The 27,530-nt window shown below is 36.2% G+C and overlaps 1 protein-coding gene across 13 annotated transcripts in view; it reads right to left on the minus strand.

Annotated features, from left to right (window-relative positions):
- The window catches only part of ERC2 (ELKS/RAB6-interacting/CAST family member 2), a 985,114-nt gene that overhangs the window by 518,782 nt on the left and 438,802 nt on the right, over positions 1 to 27,530 (minus strand). For all 13 annotated transcript variants that reach the window (XM_060111325.1, XM_060111324.1, XM_060111322.1 and 10 more), the window contains 3 exons: positions 25,166 to 25,306; positions 21,909 to 22,049; positions 6,236 to 6,429 (listed from right to left, as the gene is read on the minus strand). In XM_060111325.1, the coding sequence (XP_059967308.1) occupies positions 6,236 to 6,429; positions 21,909 to 22,049; positions 25,166 to 25,306 (476 nt within the window). The remainder of the gene's footprint in view (positions 1 to 6,235; positions 6,430 to 21,908; positions 22,050 to 25,165; positions 25,307 to 27,530) is intronic.

The following is a 27,530-nucleotide window of genomic DNA, read 5'->3' on the forward strand; positions in this document are numbered from 1 at the left end:
TGTGACATCTTTGTCTGGTTTTGGTATCAGGGTGATGGTGGCCTCGTAGAATGAGTTTGGGAGTGTTCCTCCCTCTGCTATATTTTGGAAGAGTTTGAGAAGGATAGGTGTTAGCTCTTCTCTAAATGTTTGATAGAATTCTCCTGTGAAGGCATCTGGTCCTGGGCTTTTGTTTTTTGGAAGATTTTTAATCACAGTCCCAATTTCAGTGCTTGTCACTCGTCTGTTGATATTTTCTATTTATTCCTGGTTCAGTCTCGCAAGGTTGTGCTTTTCTAAGAATTTGTCCATTTCTTCCAGGTTGTCCATTTTATTGGCATAGAGTTGCTTCTAGTAATCTCTCATGATTCTTTGTATTTCTGCAGTGTCAGTTGTTACTTCTCCTTTTTCATTTCTAATTCTATTGATTTGAGTCTTCTCCCTTCTTTTCTTGATCAATCTGGCTAATAGTTTATCAATTTTCTTTATCTTCTCAAAGAACCAGCTTTTAGTTTTTTATCTTTGCCATTGTTGCCTTCATTTCTTTTTCATTTATTTCTATTTTCATTTATTTCTGATCTGATCTTTATGATTTCTTTCCCTCTCCTGACTTTGGGGGTTTTTTGTTCTTCTTTCTCTAATTGCTTTGGGTGTTAGGTTAGGTTGTTTATGTGAGATGTTTCTTGAGGTAGGATTGTATTGTTATAAACTTCCCTCTTAGCACTGCTTTTGCTGTATCCCATAGGTTTTGGGCCATCGTGTTTTCATTGTCATTTGTTTCTAGGCATTTTTTGATTTCCTCTTTGATTTCTTCAGTGATCTCTTGGTTATTTAGTAGCATACTGTTTAGCCTCCATGTGTTGGTATATTTTACAGTTTTTTTCCTGTAATTGATATCTAGTCTCAGAGCGTTGTGGTCGGAAAAGATACTTGATACAATTTCAATTTTCTTAAACTTACCATGGCTTGATTTGTGACCCAAGATATGATCTATCCTGGAGAATGTTCCATGAGCCCTTGAGAATAAGTGTATTCTGTTGTTTTTGGATGGAATGTCCTATAAATATCAATTAAGTCCATCTTGTTTAATTTATTATTTAAAGCTTGTGTTTCCTTACCTTCATTTTGGATGATCTGTCCATTGGTGAAAGTGGGGTGTTAAAGTCCCCTACTATGACTGTGTTACTGTCGATTTCCCCTTTTATGGCTGTTAGCATTTGCATTGTTTTGAGGTGCTCCTATGTTGGATGCATAAATGTTTACAATTGTTATATCTTCTTCTTGGATTTATCCCTTGATCATTATGTACTGTCCTTCTTTGTCTCTTGTAATAGCCTTCATTTTAAAGTCTATTTTGTCTGATATGAGATTTGTTACTCCAGCTTTCTTTTGATTTCCATTTGCATGGAATATCTTTTTCCATCCCCTCACTTTCAGTCTGTATGTGTCCCTAGGTCTGAAGTGGGTCTTTTGTAGACAGTATATGGGTCTTGTTTTTGTATCTATCCAGCCAGTCTATGTCTTTTGGTTGGAGCATTTAATCCATTTACATTTAAGGTAGTTATCGATATGTGAGTTCCTATTACCATTTTCTTAATTGTTTTGGGTTTGTTATTGTAGGCCTTTTCCTTCTCTTGTGTTTCCTGCCTAGAGAAGTGCCTTTAGGATTTCTTGTAAAGCTGGTTTCGTGGCGCTGAATTCTCTTAGCTTTTGTTTGTCTGTAAAGGTTTTAATTTCTCTGTCGAATCTGAATGAGATCCTTGCTGGGTAGAGTATGTTGGTTGTAGGTTTTTCTCTTTCATCACTTTAAATATGTCCTGCCACTCCCTTCTGGCTTGCAGAGTTTCTGCTGAAAGATCAGCTGTTAACCTTATGGGGATTCCCTTGTATGTTATTTGTTGCTTTTCCCTTGCTGCTTTTAATATTTTTTCTTTGTATTTAATTTTTGTTAGTTTGATTAATGTGTGTCTTGGTGTGTTTTTCCTTGGGTTTATCCTGTTTGGGACTCTCTGCACTTCCTGAACTTGACTGACTATTTCCTTTCCCATATTAGGGAAGTTTTCAACTATAATCTCTTCAAATATTTTCTCAGTTCCTTTCTTTTTCTCTTCTTCATCTGGGACCCCTATAATTCGAATGTTGGTGCATTTAATGTTGTCTCAGAAGTCTTTGAGGCTGTCCTCAATTCTTTTCATTCTTTTTTCTTTATTGTGCTCTGCAGTTGTTATTTCCACTATTTTATCTTCCAGGTCACTTATCCGTTCTTCTGCCTCAGTTATTCTGCTCCTGATTCCTTCCAGAGAATTTTTCATTTCATTGATTGTGTTGTTCATCATTGTTTGTTTGCTCTTTAGTTCTTCTAGGTCCTTGTTAAACATTTCTTGTATTTTCTCCATTCTATTTCCAAGATTTTGGATCACCTTTACTATCATTACTCAGAATTCTTTTTCAGGTAGACTGCCTATTTCCTCTTCATTTGTTTGGTCTGGTGGGTTTTTACCTTGCGCCTGCATCTGCTGTGTATTTCTCTGTCTTCTCATTTTGCCTAACTTACTGTGTTTGGGGTCTCCTTTCTGCAGGCTGCAGGTTCATAGTTCCCGCTGTTTTTGTCTGCCCCCAGTGGGTAAGGTTGGTTCAGTGGGTTGTGTAGGCTTCCTGGTGGAGAGGACTGGTGCCTGCGCTCTGGTGGATGAGGCTGGATCTTGTCTTTCTGGTGGGCAGGGCCGCGTCCCATGGTGTGTTTTGGGGTGTCTGTGAACTTATTATTATTTTAGGCAGCCTCTCCACTAATGGGTGGGGTTGTGTTCCTGTCTTGCTAGTTGGTTGGCATAGGGTGTCCAGCACTGTAGCTTGCTGGTCATTGAGTGGAGCTGGGTCTTAGTGTTGAGATGGAGATCTCTGAGGAGCTTTTGCCGTTTGATATTACCTGGCACCGGGAGGTCTCTGGTGGACCAATGTCCTGAACTCAGCTCTCCTACCTTAGAGACTCAGGCCTGACACCCAGCTGGAGCACCAAGAGTCTGTCAGCCACACGGTGAGTGCCAACTGTGTGACCAGGTCTTTTTGGACACATCTCACGAAAGTTCTTCAGGGGCTCCTCATTTCCTCTGGTTCTGCTTGCAATCTCCAGTATTAGAGATGAGCCCAAATGGTGAACACACCTCCTTCAGAGCCCAGTTTAGTGGTGCAGAGAACACTTCATTTCAATTCATTCAGTCTTGTCTGTAGGTACGTTGGTAGAACTGGAGAGATTCTGACACATACACTTGCTTTTTTATCCAAAGTATTTCATTCGAAGCCAAAGATGTGAACTGTCACAGCATCCACCTGATGGAGCTTGACACCTCGCTCCCCACCACATTGGGACAGGGCTGCCTCTCAGTCTCAAGCTCCAGCACTGCCCAGGTTATCCCAGGGCACACTGCTACCTTGTTTTCTATTCTGATTTTATGTTTTAGGAGTAAAACCCCCTGAGGGACCCACTCTCTTCTTCACAGTGGGGAGGGATGTGATTGAGGGCTCAATTTGGGCATTCCCTGACCTCCAGACAAATGCTGACAAAGCCCCTAATATATTTAAGATAATTACATGAAAGGTCATCTGACTGATTCCTTCCCGTGGGTGAGATGCCAGAAATCCAGTGGCAGCAAGCCTTGTTTGACAGACTCTGTTAACCTCTCTCCTTCCCCTAAGGCACTAAAGGATTAAGTCTGAAACTCTAAATAAAACTCAGAGACCTTGATGAGCACTGACATAGAAAGACTACATATTTCATTGCCTCTAATGTTGCCCCTAGCTACTTGATTGTGCACATACAAGATATCTAGCATTGGTGATCTCATGATGACTTCAGCCTGATTTGGACCAGCTCTCAGGGGCTTGCTGAAGGTCCCCTGACCACATTGTGTCAAATTCCCCCAGAGCAGCCTGCAGTCCAAGGCAGAAGCTCCCTGCTGAGCCATCAGCATCAAGTGCAAGGGTTTATAGGCAGAACTGCACATAGGGACCACACTGGAGCAACATGCACTTTGAAAAGCAGATTCTTTAATGGCTGATGAAAAACATCATTCACGTAGAATTTAAGAGGTAAATGCATCCATGTAAGTGCCAGGCATGTGCTATTTAGAATGTATATATTGTGGAGAAAATAAAAAATGGGAATATTAACGGAATAGAAAGCAAACACAAATCGCCCTCTGAGAGAGAAGTAGGCACGTGTCAGTGTAGTTTGAGTTATCCCTAACCCCGTACCTTTTCTCACACATGACGGAAGTTCTGGAATATTTTAGAACACTAGCTGCTTTTAAAAAAAGGTCTACTGACTCTGGTAGGTCACATTACAGACCAGAGACCACAAATTTATTACGAGCTCAATTTTTTGGTTTTCAAAATCACAAACTTAATTGCAAACACTCCTCCATGACTCCAAAATGGAGCTATATGTCACACTGCTGAGAAATCTTTAGTTCCCAACATTATGAGGTATGAATTTTGTAGTTTAAGCCAGCAAATGGAGATACTGCCCAATTTGAAAAGGGTTGCCTGACAATTCGAGGAAGATGCTTTGGTCAGAATACACATGTAGCCCAGCAGATAATGCTTCAGAAAGACAAGCCAAGGCTGAGCTCTCCTGTTCCCAAGAAACTTCCCCTCTTGATCTCCACTCCCACCCCTTTCTGGGTCTGGGCTGGGACTGGGGCTCAGACATTTCCCAGACTATGCTCTGCTGCTGGACTCAAGACACAGGCAGGCAGAGAACTGAGACAGAGTCAAGTCCCACCACACGTTTTATGAATTACAGTGCCTGGGAGGCATCAGCTTTAAGGGGAGGCAAAGGCAGAGATAAAGAAAATGTGCAGAAAGTACATAAAGATAAATGCCTGTAAAATCACTGTTGTTTTAATGCATTCCATATTGCGGAAATAAAAACGTGAGTATTCTTGATGATTTAATGGCAATAGCGTTCAGCTAAGACCTGTTTGTCCAACTAGACAATTATGCTATTTTATGCAAATATTTATAGTAGCTGATCCTGATTTTCAATTACAGTTCTGAAGGGCTGGTTTAGTGCAGAAAAATGCCTTCTAAATGAGCTTTCTCTCATGAAAGCTAATAAAGATGAGGCAGATCTCCTGTGGTCCAGCAGCGATGCCCCTCTGCCAGCTACGAGACTGTTGAGTGCTACTGGACTAGCTTCTTCTTTCTGGCCCATTGTTGGATGGGATTGTTCTCAGCCACTCATCTGTCAGACCTGGGTTCAAATCCTGACTTTGATTCTTATAAACTCTGCAATCTTGAGGAAGTTACTTAATCTGTATAAGTCATAGTTTTCTCAACTATAAAATGATGATAATGAGACTTTCTGTGTTGTGGGTAGAATTAAAATGGTATACAGTACTTGCAGGTCAAGTGCTTAGCAGAGTACCTGTTACACTGTGAGCATAAAATATATATAATCTATTTTGAATCATAATTACTATTAGTAATATTATCTAGGGCATCCTCGCTATGGCTCCCTTCTTCTCAGAGAAATGGACTAGGAGTCAAGAAACCTACACTACAGTTTTGTCTCTTTCTGACCACAGGACCAATCTTCAGAAGGTCGTTCAACCCTTCAGGGTCTCAATTTTCTCAGCAATAAGAAAAATATGATCATAACTTCACTGTGATTTCACACTATCTTTTTAAGAAAAATTTTGGTCCTAAAATATCATTCCAAAATAACCCATGTAGATACATCTAAAATTAACAGTATTTTTAAGAACCAGTAGGCTGGCAGAATATTTCCACACTTTAAAATTAAAATGAAGCCCTTAAGGATTTTAATTTGTTTGCCTATCAGAAAAAAAAAAGACTTGACCTAATTTCTAAAATGGGTCACACTGAACAAAAATCAGATTACCATCAAACTAATACTAAGACTTTTTAGGTGATTTTTTTTTCAGGTAGTCAAAGCTTCAGTCTCTTACACACTTTGCTGGCACAAATGCTACATCATGGATATCACTCAAGAAAGTTGACCATTATTTTCTCAAACACTGAAGAAGTACATAAGCCCTCAAAAGATAAGCTAACTGACTTCCGAGTATCCCACAGAAACACAACATCATCCCTACAGGCTATATTCCTCATGCATAACTTTTTTCCTCCGTGAAATATGAATGTGCATTCCAAATTTACTGCAACCTGAGATGGGCAACTAAGCAATCAATGTTCACTCACTGTTGACAATTCACAACATGAATGCAAAGTTTACCTCTCAAGTTCTGCAATTTTCTTGTCCTTGTCATTCTTTTCATTCTCCACCTCCTTGAGGATCTCCAGCAACCGGTCGACTTCTGCTTGGGCCTTGCCACACTCATCACGGTAATAAGATGCCTCTTTATCAAGCTGTTTTATTCGGTCTGCAAATTCTGGGTTCATCCTGGAGTCATCTTCAATATTATGAGCCTTCAACATTATATTTTTAAAGAATGTAGTTAAGATAACAATTTAGAACAACAATAGATAGTGCAGTCACCAATGGCCCAGAAATTAACTTTGGAGAAAAAAATAACAACTATCAAGAATTATGGGTATACTGTCAGTTAAAAGGCAAAATAGAAAAATTACAAATTTCAGCTACCTTAGAACTACCTTGATTTTTAAGGCGAGTTTCTTTTATTGTTAATACTTTATCTCATTAAATGATGCTGCTTTTTGCTTTTTTTCCCCCACAAGAAATGGGGGCTTGGTGGAGGTAGAGACAGTGATGTGTTTATTTCTGGTGTTTTGGCAAACAGAACTAAGACAATTCAACTCCTCACAGTTAAGTAAGTGACTCATACCAACAGCTTCCTTTTCCAATACAGAGAAACTGAGAAAAAACAATATTAAATTATTTTTCCAGGAACCATCAAGGGTATATGTAAAGCCAGGTAACATATAAGCGTGGCTGACTGATCACTGAACACTTCATCCCACTGAGAAATTTCAGCAGAAGATGTAGAATGAAACAAAGCCTTGAAAAAGCAGAAGGGCTTTCCAGCTAACAGTCATACCCATAAATTCTTGTTCTTTTGATTAAATAAACCTGAACCGGGAGGAAGATGAGCTAATTCATGAGCAAGCACACAGACGAGAATCTGCAAACACATGCATGGGGGGTGGGGGGCAGCTTTACACAGGAGAACAGACACAGGCAACAACACAGCAACAACACTGCAGAATAATTTGCAGCCAAAGTATTTGTGGTTTTTTGTGTGTGACAGTGCGTTTTGGCTTTTTTTTTTCCCAAAATAAACTTTTGGCTGAAATATTCCCAGACAGATGGAAATAACACTGCACTGCAATGTTTTGCCTACCCCTTGTTTCCCATTATTCCTAATTGATTTCTTCAAAGAGCAGGCAGGGAAAAAACAAGTAGTTTAACAACAGTGCACATTCAACATAGAAAGTTCAGAGAGGTCATATATGTATATATCTCCAAAATCCATGTGTGAACTAATAAAATGTTAACAATTTATTAGGACTTAAATTATCCTGCTGTCTTCTACGTAGAGCATATGTCCATTGTGTTTTTATACACTTTTAAAAAAAAATTTCAGGGAAAAAACAAGGCAAGCAAGCTGCAAACTACTGTGGGGTCAAATGAATCATGCATGGTTAGAAAAATTAACACTAATACTACTGTTAGAAGGTTGACAGTCTTTGCAATAATTTAGTAGAAAAATTTCAAAAATTAGTATAAATAAAAATAAATTTCTTATTTATGACAAACTAATTATTTTTAGGATATTTTTGCATGTAACATATTATTTAAGCATGAGGATAGATGGGGAATAATTTGCTTTCACATTCTTTAATCTAAGATTTCCTTATTCAAGAAATAAACTCAACTACGCAAAAGAACTTGGAAAAGATATATCAGTTCAACACAGTATCAGGCAGCCTGTCATCCACATTTCTCAGAAAATATTTATTTTTATTTATTTAATGCATACACTGAGTTTCATTATAATAGAATAGAATAGAATTAGTGAGCTTTTTCAGTATAATTAAAATAATCTGAAAGAGAATCTTGAGCTAATATTCCTTTAGGAGTTTATTCATCTAATAATTTTATTTTAAATTGAAGTAATGAATATTAATTTGTTAATCTCCCGTCAAAAAATGTAGAGCAGGTATTCTATTTTAAAACAAAATACTCCATATAACTACTTCTATTTGTGATAATAATAATCAACTCATTACTCTTATAACAGAAAAGCATTTAAAATATACAGCTTTTCAATTACTATGAGAAAGAAAACAAAAATTTCATGTTAATTCTCTTCTACTTTTATACTATATTACCATTATTTTATGGCAGCTAAAAACCTTTCCATGGCAGTTTTCTCAAACTAACCAACCGGTGACATTAAGATCTTTTAAAAAAGGAATTAATGAACTAAGTAATGACCAGCTAGAAACACTCAAAATAAATGAATAAATGTTTTGTAGGTTATTTCTGATGAGTGAAAATTCCTTTTTTGACTCAGATTTGAAGATTCACAAAGAGCTAGCAGTTAGCTGCTGTGGTTTATTTTGGTTGTTTTTATTCTTAAGATTATTATTATCACAATTTTTAATAAATGGGTACAGGATTACTAGTTGTAAGACCTAGATTCTAAATATGGCCTTGTGTCTTACGACTATGGGCAAATGAATAAGCCTCTCTAAGGACAGTGAAAACTATAAAATGACAAACATGGGGAAGGTATTATTCATTTGTGTTTTTATTGTGATTATTATTTTATAATATGCATCCCATCAGTGGGGTTTGTCATACAGCTAAACTGATATGTCTATTTAATTTTCATTGACAAGATACTACATACACCTTAGAGAAGCCTCCCTGCTAGGTTTTCAGAGAAAGCAGTCTGCTGGTGATAGGTATGTAAGCACATTCCTTATTTTAGCTACTTGAAGAGAAGAAGATAAACCAAGGCAAGTTTTCAGCACAGGGTGAAATTCAGTGGGTTGGCAATCTTTTAAACCTACCCAGTGAGTACGGTTAAGGGACTCATGGGATGTTTAGAGGTACAGAAAGCCTAGGAAAAAACAATCCCAAATTTAGACCATGTTGACCACTGTGTGTGATGCTACAGTTAGATCATGTTATTAAAATAAAGACCATAGCCAAGTTTACAGCTGGCCTGGTGTCTGTTAGATAATTTGTAGGTGCTAATGATTCTTCCTTTTAAAAGGAATAGACAACCTGAAGAACACCTTTGAGTTAAATATATCTATTTCTCTCCATATCAATGTCTACTGATTTCTGGGCAAAAGAGTTTATGTCAAATCACCTTCAATATTGGTGCCAGAATTCTTGGAAAGGTTATTAAATAAAGGTGTAGATACATACCATTTAAAAAATTTTTATGTCAATAGAAAGCTGCAAGAAAGAGTCATATAGAGATGGAAGAGTAACAGCTGCTTTTGGATAATCACTAGTGTCCATGTGAAGACCCAAGGGAAGAGAGAGTTTCACATGACTGTAGGCTGGTGAATCCCTGATCCAAACTAAGCAGTGGAAGCAAAAGTCTTCCACAGAACTTAACCAGCTCTACTCAGCATGAATCACAACTTTTCAGAGGATCGGCTGAAACTGTTAACTAGTGTAGCGCAAGTGTGTTATACTGTGATCTATAGACATGGGGAGATACTATACCAAAGAAAAACAGGAGGAAATTGAGCTTACAAAGCCAATGCTTCCTTCAAAATTGTAAGGCCAGAGCCTCCTCTAAAAATAGAGAGAAGGAAGCACTTTCTTTGCATTTAGGCAATACTCTTGCCTTTTCAAATTAAAACATGGGTTCTTTAATCTGGACTGGGAGTTCCTGATAGGGATCAAAAGTAGACAACAGATTTGGGCCTAATGTACTTTAGGCACTGCAAAAACATAAAAATACATTTGAATAAATCATTACCTGACAAATTCCTACCATGGCATTCTGACCTATTCAAGGTTTAGACTGAAAATATACAATAAGTACTTCCCCCTATGAATCTGTTGATTTTAAATTAGTACCCCCAAAAGGTCAGGAAGCAATTGCCCATTCCATTCATCTAAGACACATCAACTTCATTCACTAGTCAGGAATCTAGCTCTTGAAAAATGCAGATTGGTGTGGATTTTCTTTTAATGATTTCAGAACTTATGTATCATAAATATAGTGAAGCACATTGTCACTTTCAAAGACATACACAAGTCATTAAAACCAAAGGAATACCAATGAGCATTTTTTTCCTAATGTAGAGATTTAATTTTTCTGATTAAACAGGTCAGTTTAAAAACAAATCCAGTTATCTGGTTCTGCTTCAAAATATTTCTGGTAACTTTTAGAGCAAATTTCAAGCATCTTATAGAAACAGAAAATTGAGAAAAGAACATTTCAAAAATGTCTGTATTACATATTAGATCAGTAAATTTTGAGGGTCCCCCAATTATGTTTCTTGCATTTCCATATGTAAGGAAATTTCCCCGCAAATGGGAACAATCAAAACAAAATTTGGAGCCTCACAGATGTGGGCAAGCTTGCCATTTTGATGTGAACTGGTTCTGAAAGCCTGAATCAAGCACAGAAGAGAAATCTAGTCATGACTTAGGACAAGGAGTACACAACAATACCTAGTGGTTATTTTAATGAAACAATTTAGAACTATTTCAGGAAATAAGGCAAAATTACAGATTAATACTATATCTAAATCAAAGTTAAGAGCAAACGTGATTAAAACCATACCAGGATTGATAGTATCAATATGACAAATCACAAGTTTATTTACACTCCTTGTGTGAAAGTTAGCCATTGATTTTTTTCAATAAAATGTTAGTTCATCATTCCAAATGCCTAGAAAGGAAAGTATTAACTTTGGTCCAGAAACCTGATGTGAAACTAGGCAGGGAATATTCAATTATAATGTTAAATAATATTCTCTCTTTGAAATGGGTCTTAACAATTTTAATAAAAAATCTTTTCTCTCAAAATAAATAAATTAGTCATGACCATAAAGTGCAAGCAGAACACTAACTAATGAATCTGAGGACTTTTCTTTCATGCTGCTTATGGTTTTAGCAATAATTTGTTAAATTTATGCACTGTAAAAAGATGATTCTCCACTGCAGCACTTTGGGGGTTTAGTGTCTGTTAACAACACTTTAACGGTCCTTTCATATCTTAACAGCAGAACAGGGTATATAAACTACTCTAAACATTATTTCAATCTGTTACAGTAAGTTCCAATCTTCACATAATTCTGAGTTATAAACAAAATATTACTATTTAAAATAGAGTTTTTAGGGTGATTTTAGAACTCTAACATGTTATAAAATTTAAACTTTATTTTAAATCCAATTAATTAATACCAAATATAATAGGTGAGTCTAAAAAATATGTCTGGAAACTAATAACGATGTACCTTTGAGTCTTACATTAATTAATGCTAAAGGAAATTATTCTTTCACAATTCCAGCTAACTACATCCTGAGTATTCACATTTTGCATATTATAACAACCATTCCAAAAAGAAATTTCTTGTCATAGATGAGACAGATAGGATATGTATAATAAACATAAGAAAAATTATTTTGAACATCTGTTTAAGTTCCACATATACAAAATAAAAAGAACCAACTGTATGCTTAACACTTCTTAAGACCCTTCACACAAAAATATAATTATTAATGTAATACCTTTTAACTATGGAATTTCCTAAAATTAGCAATGTAGAGAACTGAGTAATTATCTGGATGGTCTGATACAAAACATGTGACTTCAAATCTTAAGTGTTACTTCGAATATAACTTGAATTCTTTAAGTACTGAAAGCCCAGATTCAGTGTGAGGTATGTTTGTTTGTGTGTATATGTGTGTTTGTACATGCTACATGTATGCTACAACTATCTCTTAAATAGTTGTAATTTTCCATTGTGTCAGGGGAGCTAGCTAGTCTATGAGTGAATCAAATAATTTTCAGACACTGGCTAAAAAAAAAAATCATAGAAAGAAACAACTGTACCTAGGCAAGGACTGTGAAAGTATTTATAATTCAGCCTATCATGTCCCTGGGATTGAAGTCTTATAATGACATATAAATCAGGAAGAGTTCACTGAACATGAACAAAATTTTTTTTCCCTTTGGACTGGAAAAATGCTTGGTCTTTTTCTTGTAAAACCTTACATAAAATATGAGTCCCACAAAAGGTGAATTTGTAGAAGAGATGGGATTTCAAAAGATAGTGACCAGGCAGGGGGTCCTCATATGTTTGGGAACAACAGAGGGGTCTCAAGTGTGTCTTAGCCAGTAGCAAAGTTGCCCCCAGTACCTCCAAATCAAACATTTGCCCTGCAGCAATGATGGTATTAAATGAAGCACTAAATTTAGGACCCAGAAAGTCTAAAGATTTATTAAAAATTTATAAGAGGCTTCTGGATACGATCCCTGGGCACAATAACCATTAGGGCTACAGCAAAGAAGGTATTGGAGACTGGTGAAAAAATGATATTACTTGTCTAGAAGTAAGAACTAAAGGAAGAAAAGAACTCGCCTGAAGATAACCTGCACAGTGTTTATAATGACAAGACAAAACTCCTTCAGGAGTAGAGAGTGGTAGTTAAGCTGAAGAAAGGTTATTACTATAAGAAGTAATAAGGATACACAGACAACATTTTAGACTCCTAAGACATGGCATTAGAGGAGTGACTAATGTAAAAGGTTTTTCAAAGTAGAAGGTGTATTTCTACTCTAGGATAAAAATACTCCCAGGAGGACTTCAAAGCTTTATTTTTATTTATTCTGATTTAGTTCAGACGGATGTACATAGGACTGACTGTAAAATTATCTTATTTAACAAAAACAAGTTATAATTCACCAAATTTTGTAGGGTGGCCACATTCAAAATAAATAAACAAGAATAAAATAAATTTCCTAGGTACCAATAACTGGTTAGAAAATAAAAGGAGAAATATAGTATTCACAACAGTAACCTAAAAATTATATACATAGAAATGCTTAGGGATATCCTTAAAAAGAAACATCACAGGCTTATAATAGGAAAATGTCAAAACTTTACTGTAAAAGATAACTGAAATAGATAAAAGTTGTATCAAGTTCACGAAATGGGAAAAAAATATTGGAAAGATAGCAATCATTCTAAAATTATTTTATAGGTTGAATATAATTCAAATTAAAATAAACAACTATGCTTTTTAATTGACAAGGTGATCCTAAAGTTTACTTGGAATGATAGAAAATTAAAGGCTAAGAACATTAAAACAAACCAAGACTTAATAAAAAGCAGAGAGAAGTAGGGTGGAATTTGTTGCACTAGATGTTTAAAAATATTATAAAGCCACAATAAATAAAATTCTGACTCAACAAGCAATGGAAATTGATAAAACTAAACAGAAGCTCAGAAATTAAGATATTCATCCATATAAGAATTTAGTGCAAAACAGGAGCAAGATCAGTGGATACAGAAAGAATTACTTGATAAATGGTGCTGGGATAACTAGTTGATCATTTAGAAAAAATATAGTTAGAACCCCACCACTCAACATGAATCAAAGTAATCTAAAGATAGATAAGGTGGTTAAATTGATATAAAAAGTAACATTTAAAAATTTTAATATAGGTGAGTGTCTATGCTTGAAATCAGAGGATGACTTTTAAGCATAAAGGCAATGAGGAAATCCTAAAGGGAAACACGGGTCAAGAATGTAAAAATAGTTCTCTATAGAAAAAAATTAAAGTAAATAAAACTTTGCCACAAATCTGACGAAGTTTCCATATAAAGCACAGAATAACCCATATAGAATAATCCAATGAACAAAACAGAAAACTCAAAAATAAGTACTTAAATAACTTAAAGAAACAATTTACAGAAGAAAAATACAAACAGCTAATAAATGAATCAAAAACCTCAACCACACTAGTAATTAATGAAATGAAAGTTAAAATGAGAAAAAATATTCCACCTGTGCATTTGTCAAACTTATGTAAAATGAAAATCCTTGGTGTTGGTCTGTATGTGACAGAAAGAATGCCTTTATTCAGTGCTGGAAGAACCATGCCTTAATAGAACTTCTCTAAAATGCAACATAGCGGGAACTACTGAGAGCTTTTAAAAGTTACTGGCCCAGGATTATATTCTATTAAAAAATAGAAATGTGGGAAAATTAATATGGAAAGATGTTCTTCAGTGTATTATTTATACTGGCAAAAAAAAGGGGGGAAGAAATGATTAACGTTTGGGGAATGAGAACATAGAGTGGAATATCATACAACCATTAAAAAGGTGTTTTAGAAGAACAGTTAATTATATGAGAAAATTCTGATGATATGTCATAAAAATAGGATATAAAACTCAACAAACACTTTGACACAATTTCGTGAAAAGAAATAGATATTAGATAAGAAAAAAGAAAAAAGAAGAAAGAATAGAGGGAAGGAGAGAAGGAAGGAAAAGGGAGGGAAGGGGGAGAAAGAAAAGAAAGAAGGAAAAGGGTAGAAAAGGAAACAGGAGATGAAAGAACACTAACAATCAATCAAAAGATATCTGGGTGTGGAACAACCTAGATGTTCCTAGTTATCATCTCTGTGCACTAAGGTGTCTTGTTACTTTTATTTTCTCCTACATCCATCTATACTTTGGCAAACTTTCTGCTGAGACCATACTTTATTTCTATAACCAGAAAAACATAGTCATTTTTTAAAAACACTCTAAAGTATAGAAAATTCATCATGCTGCATCTCTATCAGTCTAAAAAAGAATTGAGGGCTTCCCTGGTGGCACAGGGGTTAAGAATCTGCCTGCCAATGCAGGGGACAATGGGTTCGAGCCTGGTCTGGGAAGATTCCACATGCCGTGGAGCAACTAAGCCCACACGCCACAACTACCTAGAGCCTCTAGAGCCTGCGCTCTAGAGCCCGTGAGCCACAACTACTGAACCCGCATGCCATAACTACTGAAGCCCACATGCCTAGAGTCTGTGCTCTGCAACAAGAGAAGCCACCACAATGAGAAGCCTGCGCACCTCAACGAAAAGTAGCCCCCACTCACTGCAACTAGAGAAAGCCCACGAGCAGCAACAAAGTCTCAACACAGCCAAAAGTAAATAAAAAATGTTTTTTAATTCAAAAATAAATAAATAAAAAAGAATTGAACCCTGAGAATATCTGCAGACAGGGGAGTTAAAATAATGAGCTATACACTATGGAAAACAGTATGGAGGTTCCTCAGAAAACTAAAAGTAGAGTTGCCATATGATCCAGCAATCCCACTCCTGGGCAAATATCTGGGCAAACCTATAATTCAAAAAGATACATGCACCCCTATGTTCACAGCACCACCATTCACAATAGCCAAGATATGGAAACAACCTAAATGTCCATCAAGAGATGAATGGATAAAGAAAATGTGGTACATATATACAATGGAATACTACTAAGCCATAAAAAGAATGAAATAATGCCATTTGCAGCAACATGGATGAAACTAGAGGTTACCATACTAAGTGAAGTAAGTGAGAAAGAGAAATACAAACACCATGTGATAACACTTATATGGGGAATCTAAAATATGACACAAATGAACTTATTTACAAAACAGAAACAGACTCACAGACATAGAGAATAGACTTGTGCTTGCCAAGGGGCAGAGGGGTGGGGAGGGATGGATTGGGAGTCTGGAATTAGCAGATGCAAACTATTATACATAGAATGGATAAACAACAAGGTCCCACTGTATAGCAGAGGGAACTATATTCAATATCTTGTAATAAACCATAAAGGAAAAGAAAATGGCAAAGAATATATAGATGTATAACTGAATCACTTCAGTGTACAGTAGAAATTAACACAACATTGTAAATCAACTATACTTCAATAAAATAAATTTTAAAAATAATAATAATGAGCTATATTAACTGGCTGTATTAATAATCAGCTATATTCCCAGGATGCCAAAACAATGGGTTAGCTTAATTAACTCAGGGAGAAAAATCAGTCAACGACTTTTGAATTAGTCACCTAAAGGACTGAAAAGTTTGCTTCTGCATCCTAGAGACCCATCACTGGGTTAAAATGAAGGCAAAATCCAATACGTGCCATGTCATCAATATTTCTGGAAATGGTCTAAAAGTTAACAGAACTATTTCTTTGGCCCTACCTATCCTAACAGGGATCGTGAACTCCTATTGTGGTCCTGATAAATCATAGCTGCTGCAGAAACAAAGCCCTCCCCATTTGCCCTGCACACCTAAAATATGACATACTTAGGTTTTTTTCCTGTCCTTAAGTAGTAAGTGTGAGACAATTTCAGTGGGATTACTTTACACCTCTTTAAAATGATCTACAGAAAACACTTATTTTTCTCAGGGTCAATTTTCAAGCTTGAAGATATCCCAATCTTAATTTGTCTTTCTTCACATCTCCACTGTCCTAAGCCTGCTTGTTAACCATTCAAATATTAAGGGAAAGGAAATTTGGAATATTTTTGTTGCTCTGCTAAAAATCACATATGGGGAAAGAGGTTAATAAAGATGCTCCAACGAGGCTTGAGGAATTGTTTGCAAAAGTAAAATTTGTTTTAAAGAATGGAGGGTGGAGACTGAATCTAATGAAATACACCCAAGCATCTTGTGTATCATGCTGTATGTATCCTGGAGCAGCAGCTTAACAAAAAGTAGTTGGCTGAATTGTTTCCTTTATCCCTGCTATTCCTTTTTCCCATGATGGGAATTTATAAATAAGAGATAATTAGAATGCATGATAGCACAGATCACATCTGCCACATAACAAATCCCAGTCACCTTTATGTATGATTTCTCCCATTAAGTCACCTAAGTTGGAAAAACAAAAAAGCCCTTCTTCTTTAATAAGTTAAAGAAACAGGGCCTCCCTGGTGGCGCAAGTGGTTGAGAGTCCGCCTGCCGATGCAGGGGATACGGGTTCGTGCCCCGGTCTGGGAGGATCCCATGTGCCGCGGAGCGGCTGGGCCCGTGAGCCATGGCCGCTGAGCCTGCGCGTCCGGAGCCTGCGCGTCCGGAGCCTGTGCTCCGCAACGGGGGAGGCCACAACAGTGAGAGGCCCGCATACCGCAAAAAAAAAAAAAAAAAAAAAATAAGTTAAAGAAACAAACTGCTTCATATAAACACACACTTGTCATGAGGATAAAAAAATTAGTGGTGGCATCTGGGCTGTTTTACACATATTTTTTACTAGTTACCTGTTTTTTTGTACCATTAAGCTATAATCAGAAGTGTTACTATCTGTTATTAGGAGACTATATTTTAGTTTGTTCTCAAATGATATGATTTTAACTCTTACAAAACCCACAGTAATGTTAGGCATTTACTAGTCTCAAAGAGCATAGCCCTACTTTAAAATATAAACCTATTTTAACTTCTATCCCTTGAATATAACATACATTGAGTTGTTTGCTGTTTTACAAATGCTATCCTTTTGGCATAGATAACTCTATGTTTGAAGGATCTGGGAAAGAATTCTATGAGCCTAGATCTGCAGCTGACCTCTGTTTTTCTATCGACTTAGGGTTGAAGTTAAGACAGGTAATATCAGAGCTGGCAATATTTCCCTGAGTTCTTAATTTTTTAATTTCACTTTCAAAAGAAATGGCAGCGGCCTCTGCACAGGTCATTTCTTTTGACAGAACGGAAATGGGAAGAGACATATAAATATTTTTGAAACATCCCCAATATGGCACACTGTGACGTGATCAATGGATCCTCATGCTTTGATATGTTACAGCGGGAACTTTCATAAATGACTTACTGGATTGTACATCTGATTGAACAACTGCTCAGCTTGCTACATTGAAAAGGTGGGGAGGCATTGAAGCACAGACAGGGAAAGAAGGAAAGATCCAGAAACACAGCATTAGCTCAACAAATCTAGTGCATTTGCACAGACAAACTCATGGTTAAAAGGAAGAAATTTCAGTTTCTAAACATTCCACAGTGAAAGTGAGAGGCTCTAGGGAAATAGAAATGTTGACTTTGGCTCCTAAAAAAGAATAGCTGGAATAAGAAATTGAAGGTTTGTGTTACTTTCCCTTTCTCAAGTTAAATAACCCATGAAATAAAGAAAGCTGTCCACTTTTGATGATACATGAAGTGCTGGCCTCCAGCAATGAATCAGAGGAAGTGCTTTTGGCCAAGCCTGCAATTTGTTACCTGAACTTCAAAGATGGTAATAATAAAAGATTAATTAAATCTTATCATTGAATTTATAGCTCTTCTTTTATATTAACACAAGCCTGAATTTTCTATTCAGTCTAACTTTAGAAAAATACAGATCAGCAAACAGCAGGTTAGCAATAGCAAAATATCAGTAAGCAAGAAATTACAGGATTAACAGCAAATGGGAAAAAAAAAATTTAAGTCAGTAGGAAGATTAAAGGGAACCAAAATACAGTATTATCCATTGTCTACTACCAGTTTCCACTGGTAGTTCATAATAACAAAAAATACCATTTTTTGTGTCTATCCTACTATGTTCCAAGTCCTTTAGAATCTGTAATGCTCTTCTATTTTGTGTAGAAGATTTAAATGTTTGCAGATTTAAATGTACTAAATATTATTTTAAATAGCATTCTCAAGTTGTATTTCTTAAATATTTGCATCATTAATTTGGGGCTCAATGTCAAGGTGTAGAAGGTGAAATATTGTAGGATCTTTTCATTTGCTTTAAGCCAAGACATGTCTTTGAAGAACATGAATTTTTTCTTTCTTCAACTTTGATAAAGTAAATGATAGTTTGACTGTGGTTTTAAAAAACACCCTCCTCAAAATGATATTAATTGGAAAATTACCAAATAAGACAAATAAAAACATTTTGAATTGCTGTTGCTTCTCAAATGATTTCTAGTCATTTCAGGTAAATTTACTTCTACATATTGAACACTAAATACTCTTTTGAAAGACAAAATGATCCACACATCACTAGGTTCTTCTCAACCCCTAGGTGTCTAATTAAGATTAATGAATGCACTAAATTATAAAGCACACTCATAGCTAGTACTTAAGAATTATTTGGTTAATATCATTTTATCAGCCTCACTAATATCAGTAAAGATTTCCTTACAAGTGAATCTTGGATTGTTTAAGAGGTGGGATGGAATGTGTAAGGAATAGCTCCTTTTCTGCCTATAGTAACCATTTTTGACACAAAGTATTTGGAACTGTCTTAAATTGACATAGTATAGTAAAGGGTTGAAAGCAACTATGTGTATGAATGGTCTCCACAAACTTTTCTGTTAAAAACTCATCAATTTCAAGCATTGTTTATAAGACAAAAGCAAATTTAAATCGCCATTTGGATTCCACTGTCACTAGCAAACAAGGTTTCTGTTCAGCTAAACACATCTACAGTGTTGTATGGATTTTATGATAAAAATACCTGGACGCTCACAAATCTTAAGCAAAATTCCATTGGGAACTCATGGCTTATTTATGATATAATAAAACTATTATGTTTTCAGCTTTCATTTAGTAACCCTTTATATTTTATATACAAGTCACATACCCTTTTATTTAAAAGGAGGCCCAGACACTCCTTAAGCTTTTATAGCTGCTTATTTTTCCATGAGTAAATGATGTGTTTTATGTATATTCACATACTGTTGGCTTATATTTTCAAATATTTCATGTAGATCTCAATTCTTTTTAAGGTGATGGGTACTTGAGGTTTTTACAGAACTATTTATTAGCAGAAATTAAAGACTACTAGAAAAAGTATTTTGAACTTTCTAATTTAGTTGATGTACAGGGCCAAAAATAACAAAATAACATCTGCAGGTTAGGTATAAAAATATTTAAATTATAATTACCGTATTTAATCTCACTGTACTATGCATTTAGGAGATAGTATAAGCAAAGATTATTTATATACTTAGAAATAAATTATCTTTTCATAAATTAAATAGGTCCTTTATAGCAAGACAACCATATTTGTTACTTTCATCCTAGTGATGTAGCAGAATGTTAAAATGTCATCAGGAATAATGCTAAAATATTTATAGGATTTGATCTATGAATTTCAGAACATGGTGTCTATCTGAGAGTCGAAGGAAACCACATGTTCTAATTGACTTTTGGGGGTTAACCATAACTATGTTGAAAGAAACTAAATTCAATTGCATGGACATTCATTTATTAAACTAGTTAAGTCATATACATGGAAACTACAAGCATCAATACATGAACCTCCTTCTTTTAATTTTTAGAGGATTTCAAATTCCATAGATGACTTACACTAAAAGGGAGGGTGTCAAGTATGTATCTGCAAAAATAATATATGGGATGCCCTCAACTCCATAATGGCTCCTCAGAGTTGATGAAGGGCATCTTTCATGCCCAGGTCTATTTGGGGCTCTCCTTCAGAACTCAGCACATTGCAAGTGAGGTAAGATAACTCAAAGACCACCACAGGAAGCCAAAGAAGTTCTCTCACAGAGTTATCTGAGAGTCTGCCTTATGATCACAAAACTGTTCATTAAATAAAAAGTACCTTTCTTAGGTTCATTTCTTGATATGCATATACATGTATAACATATTGCAGAAAACATTCATATATGTATCAAGAATATGTATCATACACCCAATGCATAAATAGCCAAGTCAATCTCCACATAAACACCCTCAAATAGGCAGTTTAAATTCTTCTATTTATTGCTCAAGATTTCTGCTTAACTAGATGTTGCTTGAAAAAAGTGAGATGTTGAGTGGATTAGGAAATAGACTTTGTAATATAGAGATTTTCTGGCTGTTTTTTGGTAAAGAGATTTGACCTGTATATTTATCTCTTTCTGTATTGGTAAGGAGACTTTATTAGTGTGAAATCTCATAACAATTCCCTAAAATTCTGTGGTAAAGTGAACATAGTATAATCACATTTCAGTTATATATTGCATCATACGTACAAAATAGTATATTAAATTTTAAAATATCCAGAATTTCTCCACAGATATGATGCTTTCACATCCCTATCATCCATATCATATATTTTCATAACTCTAGCAAATAAATCCCCATTCCAATATGCTATGAATTATACAGTCAAATTTTATTATATGCTTCGTTTGATTGTTTAGATTCTTATCATCTCTTTTGAATAAGTTTATAAGTTGTCAAAGGGAAACAAAATGCTTAAACTCATAATGTTATGAGTTTTACGTGAACAATGAATGCAGACGTACCAAACAACACAGGGAAAAAGTCAAAGGAACAATGCATGACTGGAAATGTACTCCACAAAAATGTCCAGTTTAGAGAAAACATGTTAATGCTGCAATACAAAGATCCTGCTTTCTTTTCTGAAGGCTTCTACATACAAACTTGCTTAGACATTCAGACCATTTCTGGTCAAGTATAAATAGTCAATCCATACATCTTCCAAGGACTTGACTATTTTGGTGAACTTCTAGAAATTTAACATTGTCGGGTAAAGTTTTCCAAAGTTCCAATTAAAAAAACTGACCTACTTCTGAAAGTAGTAAAAATTTATCAATGTATAATGGGACCCCTGGATTCTTTGGTTTATGCAAACACTTCCATTTATCTTTTTTTGATAGTTGAGATTTGCCCAGAGAGTAATGACTGGTTTTTGGTTTTTATAATATTTTTCACTTCTACTACAATTTTCATTTGTTTGTCAAGGTTTGGTTTTGTTTTGTTTTGTTTTGTGTTTCCCCAGACAGGAAACCTAAGATAACTTTTCAGGTTCACAGACAGACTTGATGCAGACTTCTTAGGAATAAAGATTGCTTAACTAATCCTTTTATCACCAGATGACAAAAGATAAGGGGTTTTTATTTTTTGAAAAATGTCTCTTCCTTTCCTATTTTATAAATTCAGAAAATGAGCATGTTTTTTCTTAGACTTCACTTACCTTTTTTAACTGTGCTTCCAATTTGTTACATTCTTCTTTCTTTTGTTCAATGGCTATTTCTAGAGATTTTAATTTGGAGTCCCTTTTCAGCCCCGCTGAGGCTAATGAAGATGCATGTTCCTTGAGGTCAATTAAACTAGACTGAAAGGAAAAGAACACTAGTAAGTAGAACACTATAATTTCTACTAGTAATGTCTTCAATTTGAATACATTGATTCTATACATAGTAATAAAGTGTGCATTAGACAGAGAGGGTAAATATAATCTTACTAAGGTAACAATAGTTGGCCCTGACCAGGAAATTAAAGTTGGCCAGTTTACAGAACCAAGCAGGATCTAATTGCAGTAAAATCAAATGTGACCAAATGGTGCGGTCAGTAAATGCATGTTTCATGTCTCAAAGTTATGCTAATGAACTAAGTCCCAAGGTGGTCTTTACATGTCATGGCAAAACAGACACCCTGAATCTTCCATTTATGTTTATTGCTGTCAGGTGGCACAGACTCTAAGAAAAATATGAAAGAAAATACCAACTTTAATTCTTTTCTCCCCCAAAAGGGCAAATCAAGTATGAAAGAAGAATCCTATTGTTTTTATCAAATTCTATTTCTTTAATGAAAAATGGCCAATGGTTTCTCAAACATCTTCTACAGAATCAAAGATAAAATTACTTAAAAATTCAGAGTAGACTTTATGGCCTAGTGCTTTGTAAATTCAGATTCAGCAATATAATAAATCTCCCCAACTCCGACATGGGGTTACCCAAGTTGGTCCATTCATTAATCACACCCAGAAACCAAGAGCTTCCCTGTATAGTATGAATCCCAAAAGGCAAAGAAATAAATACTAGCATATACCACAGAACACAACGTTGCTAGCTAGGAGAGCAATGTCCACCAGCAAACACAAAATCGTTAGCAACGTCTAACTATGTGACCAAATTGTTCAGGTTCCACCCAAAATCAGACAGGGTACATTTCCTTTATATCCCTTTGCAGTGCCTAGGAAAACACTAAGCACACAGCAGTTTCTCAGTAAATGATGTGGTCTAATGCTTTACTGCTTCATGGGCACTGGAACAACCTTATTGATGAAGATACCACCACAATCACCCAGCAAACTACCCAGGTCCTAACAACCCTCTGAGGGACAGGTTAGCCATTCTCATTTTTCAGGTAAGGAAACTGAGGCTCACATGAGGCCCTGTCTTCTCCAAGGTTCTCAAGCTATTAATGGGAGATATAGGTCTGAACCCAGGTCTCCGACTCCAATTTCAATGGTCTTTATCATGTAAATACCACAGAAATAATAAAAACCTTATAATCCAGGCACTCTGTCATGGTGAAGATTATTACCACCCCAACTAAATTATAAGCTCCATGCTAACAACAATTATACATTGTTTTCCTTTATAAATTTAAAATTGCCAGGGGTGATAGCTTTATGTGCCAACTTGGCTAGGCCACAGTCTCCAGTTATTCAACCAAACACTAATCTAAGTGTTGCTGTGGAGGTATTTTGTAGATGTGACTAACATCTGCAATCAGTTGACTTCAAGTAAAAGATATTATTCTTCATAATCTGGGTGGGCCTGATCCTATCAGTTGAAAGGTCTTAGGAGCAGACTAAGGTTTCCCTCAGGAAGAAGAGATTCCTCCTGTGGACTGCAGCATCAGCTCCTGCCTGAGAGTTTCCAGCCCACCCTTCCTGATGGCCTTCCCTGTGAATTTTGGACTTGCTTAGCCAGCCTCCATAACTATGTAAGCCAATTCCTTGTAATAAATTTCTTAATATGGTTAAATTCCTTGGTACAGTTCTGTTTTTCTGGTGGAACCTTGACTGACACACCTAGCCCAGTGGCAGGCACATTATTACACAGAAACAATAAATGTTTGCAGAAATGCCTATCTGAAGTTCATACAACATAAGCATTGTTTACAAAATTATTTTCATTTAAAACTTATGCTCCACCATGTCATCAAGATCTCTTTTCAATTAGAAGCATATATATATATATATATATATATATATTTTTTTTTTTAAGATGCAAACCCATGAATAACACTTGCGATCTGTGAAGAATGCTGCAAACGAGATAGAAGCTTCTGTGCCTTCTGTTACATACTAACTACAGTAATTACAGATCCCCCAGGATTTACATTCTTTATTTTCATATCAAAGAAATAATCTCTTCTCCAAAAACTAGTGAGCTTAAGTTTTAGAGAATACAAATTTTGCTTCTAAGTTTCCTCAAAATTCCTATTACTCAGCAATTGTTCCCTTCTTGGACTCCTAATTTAGATAGTACTTTAATTTGTATAGAATTATCAAAACCCAAGGGCTGAGGTGACACTTTGGAGCTGGGACATATACAACTATGCTGTGATACAACCCAACAGAGCAAAAGGACTGACATGTCATAAAGGAGATAGACATTTTCCACAGACAAAAATAACTGTGAGGGGACCAAGTGTGGACAATGGCACATATCTCAGAGCTTTGGAGACTGAATAAAAGAATGGGCATTGCTGCTTCTCAAACTTCTTCACCAAAGTATCCCTAAGTAAACTAAAGAGGTTATAGCCATCCCTCAGAATAGGTATACTCTCCATAACCACCAAACAAAAAATTTCTTTAAAGCATATTGTTTACATTAAAAAATGCAGGTGAGATTTGTTTTCTGTATCCATGTTTGCACTAGCATTAAAATATTCTTTCAAATTATTTACCATAATGTAAAAATGATGTCCCAGAAGAGCAGCCACAACCTATACCTATGTGTCCAGCATGGTACCATATCTCCTAACCTGGGGGTATTGAGTGATCCACTTCAGAAGCACAGATGAATGTACAGCACCCAACACAAGGATTAGTACATAACAGGCCCTCAGTAAAGTGGAGCTATTGTTATTATTATCAATGCTGTTGTTGTTATTGTTATCTCAAACAAGGGATCATGAGACATTGAAAAAAAATACAGAATCCTCCAAGCCGTATGAATATGGTAAGACATCAAGAAAACTTTCAAGGAGCTAAATGGTATGTGGTCAGTAGAATACAGAAGATATGCACAGAGCATCACCAGATGTAGGGAATTACAGTAAATATTGTTCTTTGAATTCAGATAGCTTTACAAAGCAAAGGTAACTAGGTCCCCCAAGCCTTCACACAGTCCCTCAAACTAAGTCTCTAGTCTCTCAAGGCTATGTGGATATGGGTTTATGAGTACTATCAGTGTGGTTGTTTTCCAGACTCACCTCTTTTTCAGTCAGTTCAGCTTGTAAAGCGTTGACCTTCTCTTTCAGGTCTTTATTCTCTTTTCGGAATGATTCTATCTCTTCAAGTCTTTCCCGATCATCTCTCTCCCGCTGTTCTTTCAAACGCTCAATTATTCTTTCCTGTGAGGCAATTGCCCAAAAAAAGAGTTGAGAACCGATCAGTGTGCATGCCAAGGCATGCTACAAAAGGAAATAAGAAGAAATACACATAAGAAATGTTCTAGAGGAATCAACAAACACAAGATATTCAAAACTGGGTTTGTGAAGAGAAGCTGTGCATAACAGTATTTGGGAAAGACAGTCAATAAAGTTTTCAGCTTGTTAATCAAAGTTAATATCATAGGGTTGCAAGGGATCTCAATGTTCAAGTTCATGGTGGTACCGGGAAAATTCCAAGAGCAATTCCAGAAGAGGGAGGTTCAGGCACCAAGACCTAAAGCCTTGTATGGGTAAGGGGAAGAGGCAGAACTAACCTCTTGGATCAACCCTCTTTGCTTGGTTTTCCCATTTGATGTCAAAGAACTTTCCTTGATTTCTGAAGACTCTTCTCGCTAGAAAGGGGATCAAAGTTGGGCAGGACCTAGACCCCTCCGGGACTTAGAGCTGGACTCACAGTGAAAACTTGAGACAAAAGAAAGAATAAACTCCTTATATAAGTGATTTTCCAATGTGTCTGGAGGTGTTTATTTACTTCCATATTTTTTCAATGGTTTCTTGGCAATCAGTAGAGACTCAAAAACATTGCTAGAATTTGAGGAAAGTTCAAACAGCAGCTTCTTTTATTGAGAGGCTGCTACATGCTAGGCACTGTGATATACCAGTCCTCATCACATCTGTGAGATCTGAACCAGTACTACTGGTAACAGAGTAGTGCAGAGGAAACCCAGGCTCAGAGAGGCCGACTGACTCGTCCAAGGTGATCCAGCTCATAAACAGAAGGCCCACCCTGGCATCCAGGGCTGTCTGAGTCTTAGCCACGCCCAAAAGAACACACTGCCACAAACATACACCTGGAGCCATTCAAGGAGATCTGAGGGTCTATCTGCCTTTGACTTTTATATTGAAATAAAAACATTACTCTGGTAGACATGTTTTCCAAAAGTGTGAAATCTTACTGATATCAAAATAAGAACCTTTTTTTTTTCCTAAGGATTTTTTTTAATTTATTTATTTTTGGTTGCGTTGGGTCCTCGTTGCTGCACGCGGGCCCTCTCCAATTGTGATGAGCAGGGGCCCCTCCTCGTTGTGATGCTCAGGCTTCTCATTGCGGTGGCTTCTCTTGTTGTGGAGCACAGGCTCTAGGCACGGGGGCTTCAGTAGTTATGGCGCACAGGCTTAGTTGCTCCGCGGCATGTGGAATCTTCCCCGAGGGGCTCGAACCCACGTCCTCTACACTGGCAGGCAGATTCTTAACCACTGCGCCTCCAGGGAAGTCTCAGAACCTTCTTTTTTTAAGGAAAATTCTGCTTGGGTAAAATTTAAGTTAGATTTCTGAAACTTGTTTCAAATTACCTAACACATATTTGAATTTCCTTTTGGATGGTCATGTTAAAAAATGTTGGTGCAATGATTCTTAAGAATATTGTCTTTTATATTCTTACAAGTATATAGTACAAGACGATGCCTGATATGTAAGACAACTGTAAAACGGTGTTTAATGTAGAGGGAAGTTAGTTTGAACACTCAGCCTGTGATTTAAGTTCCCCCAGGGGAGCAACTGTTCTATCCCAATGAAGATAATTTATGTCTAATGCTTTCAAGGGCGAAAAAAGTACCATTGTTGTTTTGTAATTACTCAAAAACACTTTAAAATGAAGTATATTATTACTATAACAGTGGGGGTAGAAATAGAACAAATGAGTCTATTACATTCCCTATATTTGTTTCTTCTTGATTTCACTTACTGTCCTATGTTACTCTGTCTGTGCCATTGTAGAGTAGATGATTATGTGATTGACAGAAGAAGGAAATGGCCTCAGTGCACGGTAAGTCTCTCAAGGACTTTTAACAATTTCAGCAACTGAGCCCACACTGCGTTTTGCCTGCACTTATTACAAAAGCCTCACAACTGGTCACCCCATGAGCCGGGCATCTCCATCCCATCACTTCCACCCCGTGGCTGTTGGAGTGATATTTTTAAAGCCCCAAACTGATCATGTCACATCACTATTTAGAAACCTTCCCAGGAATCACTCTGGCCAGAACATAAACATGCATTTATTCTCACTAGGCACCCTTTGCTTGGTTTTATTGCATGTCCACTCTCTCAGCCTAGCTTTCCAAAAGGCAACAGTCAAATCTTATGAATCTCTTAACCCAGTGCTGGGCAAACTGTCTGGCATAC

Source organism: Mesoplodon densirostris, chromosome 10 (genome assembly GCF_025265405.1).
Source record: "Mesoplodon densirostris isolate mMesDen1 chromosome 10, mMesDen1 primary haplotype, whole genome shotgun sequence".
In the NCBI taxonomy this organism is placed as follows: Eukaryota; Metazoa; Chordata; class Mammalia; order Artiodactyla; family Ziphiidae; genus Mesoplodon; species Mesoplodon densirostris.